This window comes from Gossypium hirsutum, chromosome D12 (genome assembly GCF_007990345.1).
Source record: "Gossypium hirsutum isolate 1008001.06 chromosome D12, Gossypium_hirsutum_v2.1, whole genome shotgun sequence".
Lineage (NCBI taxonomy): Eukaryota > Viridiplantae > Streptophyta > Magnoliopsida > Malvales > Malvaceae > Gossypium > Gossypium hirsutum.
Window position 1 is genome coordinate 28,020,365 of NC_053448.1, and position 4,746 is coordinate 28,025,110.

The 4,746-nt window shown below is 35.5% G+C and overlaps 1 protein-coding gene across 1 annotated transcript; it reads left to right on the forward strand.

Annotated features, from left to right (window-relative positions):
• The first annotated feature begins 1,151 nt into the window (after positions 1-1,151).
• On the forward strand, positions 1,152-3,873 carry LOC107945710 (elongation factor 1-alpha-like). Its single transcript, NM_001327492.2, has 3 exons — positions 1,152-1,262; positions 2,034-2,515; positions 2,622-3,873. The coding sequence occupies exons 2-3, from the start codon at positions 2,054-2,056 to the stop codon at positions 3,504-3,506; spliced, it is 1,347 nt and encodes a 448-aa protein (NP_001314421.1). The 5' UTR covers positions 1,152-1,262; positions 2,034-2,053; the 3' UTR covers positions 3,507-3,873.
• The last annotated feature ends 873 nt before the right edge of the window (positions 3,874-4,746 follow it).

Consider the following 4,746-nt stretch of genomic DNA (forward strand, 5'->3'; position numbering starts at 1 on the left):
ACGACCTGCAACACGGTCGTGTGACCCAAGTCAGTGAGTTACACAAGTAGAGACACTGGCTGGGACACAACTGTCTGTCTCAAGTCAGTGAGTTACACGGGATGGGACATGACTGTGTGTCCCAATTTCGAAAGTTACACGGTCTGGGGTGTTTCACATAGCTTGCCCATACAACCATGTGTCCCTTGTTTTTAAGTATTTATGAAATTTGCCCTAAACTTTCTAAATTATTTAAAATTAGTTTCATTTTGATCCCAAACTGTTTTTAGGGCCTTGAAAGTTCAAATTAAGGCCCAAATGTGTATGTTTGTTGGATTTGTATGAGATTTGAATAATTAATAGTAAATAGCATTATTAATTTGATTTGAAATTATTTGTTTTGATTTGTACGGTAACATTTCGTAACCCTAGTCCGACGACGGAAACATGTTAGAGGTGTTACAACTTCTAAACCTTCATAATTGGATCTAGAGTCAAAAATCCCAAGTCCTGCTTATTTTGAGAATTATTAAGAAAAAAATAATATTTGAATAAAATATTTATATATATTTTTTGTCCCTAAACTTGACAATTAGGTTTGCTTTGATATGTGTACTTTTTTTGTCCACTTTGATACTTTTTTTTTACAAATGTCCACTTTGATACTTAAACTTAACAATTAGGTCTATTTTGGTCATTGAGCTAATTTTTTTAATAATGGATGTGTCACAAACTCAAATTGCCACGTTATTGAATTTTGATAAAATCCCAATTTAAGGACCAACATAAACCAAATTATCAAATTCAAGTAGTAAAATTGATAAAAAAAATATAAATACCAAAATAAAACCAGGTTTAAAATATGACAACATTCCCAATTATTCTTGAGACCTCTCTTCTCTTTCTCCCCAAGCTTTGGAGAGATGTTTTGTAAAACAAAACTCTTTGCCTATGCCCTATTACGACATATCTGTATCATCTAATCTTTAATACGACTCGCACCCGAAACCAAATTTAAATGCTATTCTCAACTTAAGCGCGTAAAAACACCTTACCAGTAATGATGGTCTGTTTAAATCACGTGATACTTCAAGCACGTGTACATGAAGAATATATTTGTCAAAACAAATCTCCTAAAGGGTATTTTAGAAAAGATAAAGTAGGCAAACCTGAGTACAGAATAGAACAAGAGGCTTGCTCGAAAACCTATACTCTCTGATTATCTCTCTTCTTCGAGCCGCTAGGTCGTACTGTTTTAGCTTCAAGTCTCTCTTTTTTGAAAGGTTTGGCATTCAGATCCTCAATTATTTAAACTCATTTTCATTTCTGTCATGATCGATTACTTTATTGTTCTGTGTTTTCTGATTTTGATTCATTTGCTTTAATTTCTGATTAAGGTCTTATTTCCTTATTAGTTATAATTTCTATGGTCTGTTGGTTGATTTTTTTCCGATGAAATTGTTTTTGTTTTGTTTCATTTTTGCTGTATTTCGATTCTGATATGCTATGATTAGATGGTAATAGATTTAATCTTTTTTATGTGAATTGTTTCAAGGTCGTTGTTTTTATTTTTATTTTGTTATAGATATATTTTTAGTATGGATCATGTATATTATATAAGTATGAATTATGTATATTATATAAAATAAAATTGCTGGGTTTGTATTTCAAATAATTTTTTTAGGATTTTATTTTATATAGAAGTAAAATAATTGCATGTATAGTAGTTTGATTTCTAAAACTATTAATGGATGGGACGATTAAAAAGAAAGGAAAAATCAAAAAGCTTGCTCGATTATTGTATTTGCTACTTGTTTTTAACTTTGAAAGCATGAGGTATTTGACTTAAGATGCAATAACAAACAAGTATGGAACTATGATTTTAGAACTCATGTTAATGCTTATCTTCTCTTCAATTTAAAACTCATGATGTTAAGGGGTAGGTGATAAAACTCTGAACTGGGTTCACATGTTCTTTGCTTTTTTGGTTGCTCTTCCTGCTGATTGTTTGTACAGGATTTGGTTTTAACCTTCTTTTTTATATGTTCTCACAGTTCCTAGTTAATACTGGATAATGGGTAAGGAGAAGGTTCACATCAACATTGTTGTCATTGGCCATGTTGACTCTGGAAAGTCAACCACAACGGGTCACTTGATATACAAGCTTGGAGGTATTGACAAGCGTGTGATCGAGAGGTTCGAGAAGGAAGCTGCTGAGATGAACAAAAGGTCATTCAAGTATGCCTGGGTGCTCGACAAGTTGAAGGCTGAGCGTGAGCGTGGTATCACCATTGATATTGCCTTGTGGAAGTTTGAGACAACCAAGTACTACTGCACTGTCATTGATGCTCCTGGACATCGCGACTTTATTAAGAATATGATTACGGGTACTTCTCAAGCTGACTGTGCTGTCCTTATCATTGACTCCACAACTGGAGGTTTTGAAGCTGGTATTTCCAAGGATGGGCAGACCCGTGAGCATGCTCTCCTTGCCTTCACCCTTGGTGTCAAGCAAATGATTTGCTGCTGCAACAAGGTTGAATTTTGCTTCTTTTTCCCAAATATGATGTTTTATAATTTGATTTTCAGCTTAGTCATTATTTGAGTGGTTTTGTTGCAATTATTCTGTTAATTCTCTATAGATGGATGCCACAACCCCCAAGTACTCAAAGGCAAGGTATGATGAAATTGTTAAGGAAGTTTCTTCTTACCTGAAGAAGGTTGGTTACAACCCTGAGAAGATTCCATTCGTCCCCATCTCTGGTTTTGAGGGTGACAACATGATTGAGAGGTCCACCAACCTCGATTGGTACAAGGGTCCAACCCTCCTTGAGGCTCTTGACCAGATCAATGAGCCCAAGAGACCCTCTGACAAGCCCCTCCGTCTCCCACTTCAGGATGTCTACAAGATTGGTGGTATTGGAACTGTCCCAGTGGGTCGTGTTGAAACTGGAATCCTCAAGCCTGGAATGGTTGTTACATTCGGACCTTCTGGATTGACCACTGAAGTTAAGTCTGTTGAGATGCATCATGAAGCTCTTCAAGAGGCTCTTCCTGGTGACAATGTTGGGTTCAATGTGAAGAATGTTGCTGTCAAGGATCTCAAGCGTGGATTTGTTGCCTCCAACTCCAAGGATGATCCTGCCAAGGAGGCAGCCAACTTCACCTCCCAAGTTATCATCATGAACCACCCAGGACAGATTGGAAATGGCTATGCACCGGTCCTCGATTGCCACACCTCCCATATTGCTGTCAAGTTTGCAGAGCTCTTGACCAAGATTGACAGGCGATCTGGTAAGGAGCTTGAGAAGGAGCCTAAGTTCTTGAAGAATGGTGATGCTGGTATGATTAAGATGGTTCCGACCAAGCCCATGGTTGTGGAAACTTTCTCCGAGTACCCTCCACTTGGACGTTTTGCCGTTAGGGACATGAGACAGACTGTTGCTGTTGGTGTGATCAAGAGTGTGGAGAAGAAGGACCCAACTGGAGCCAAGGTGACGAAGTCTGCTGCCAAGAAGGGCAAGTGAACCTCAGGGGATTTTGTTGATTCAACAACAGTTTATCATGGTTACTACAATAAAACTTTGGTTCATGTTAGTAGGTCCATCACTGGACGTTTAGTTACATGTTTTAATGGTTCACCGTCATCTCTTGGATATTGGTCCCAGAACTGGGTTCTTGATAGGCGGTGGTGAGGTTTATCTTTGGAGTTCATAGTGTGTCATCATTAATGTTATTATGCCTTATCGAGCTATAAACTTCTTGATATTTTTTGTTCCCATTTTTCCACCAAAGTGGTCCTGGAGCTTTAGGTCTGTTCCTGGGCTCCGTTCCTTCACTCAATGTTCTATCTAAACGTTTTATATTATACAACTCTAAAACTTGTTTCTGTTTTATTTTTGCCGATGTTTATGATCTCATCTAGCTCTACTATCAATTTTTATCGCTGTTTTAGCACTTAATTGTATCACCTTTCAGAATCACATCTATATTATTAGAATTCATGAATGTAATGACGGGCTAATGATCTTAGGATATGCTAGGAGGCAGTGATAACATACTAGGGTGCTTTTCAGTTTTAAGGTGTAATCTTATAATCTCATCTTATATTAGGTAATGGTGAATGGTGTGAATTCTCTTCTAATGAAACGCGTGGGTTTAAAAAAAAATAGTTATTCAATTTAATTTTAGAGAAAAACAAAAATTAGTAATAAAATAGGTAAAGTACGGTGGTCATCTAATTATGGTCGATTTTTTAAATCATTTGATTATAAAAATTTTAAAATGGTCCTCAATTAATTGGGTTTGTTTATTTTATTAATTTAATTATGATTATAAAAAAATTAACCATCTACAAATTATCAACATGGTAAAAAATTCTCATAAAATTTTAAAATATATAACATACATTTAGGCTAAATAGGCAAGTCAATTTTTTTAATCGGTCAACTAGGTTGATTTTTTCAAGATTTAGGGAAATAGGTCGATTTTGGAGAAAGAGTGTGAAAGCGTGTCTAGCTAATGGTCATTTCCCCAACAATATAAATCGAAACGCGCAAATGGTAAAAATTTTAAACAACCCAATGGTAACTTTAATTTCCTATAAATACCAGACCATCTTTCATTTCTTTCACTCAAATCCAACTTTCTCTATTCTCTCTAAACTCTCAGTTCTCTCAAATTTTTCAAGATTTGTTCGAAATTTTCCAATACATTTGTATAAAAATATTATAGTTTTATTTTATTATTTCGTAGATTATTCATTTC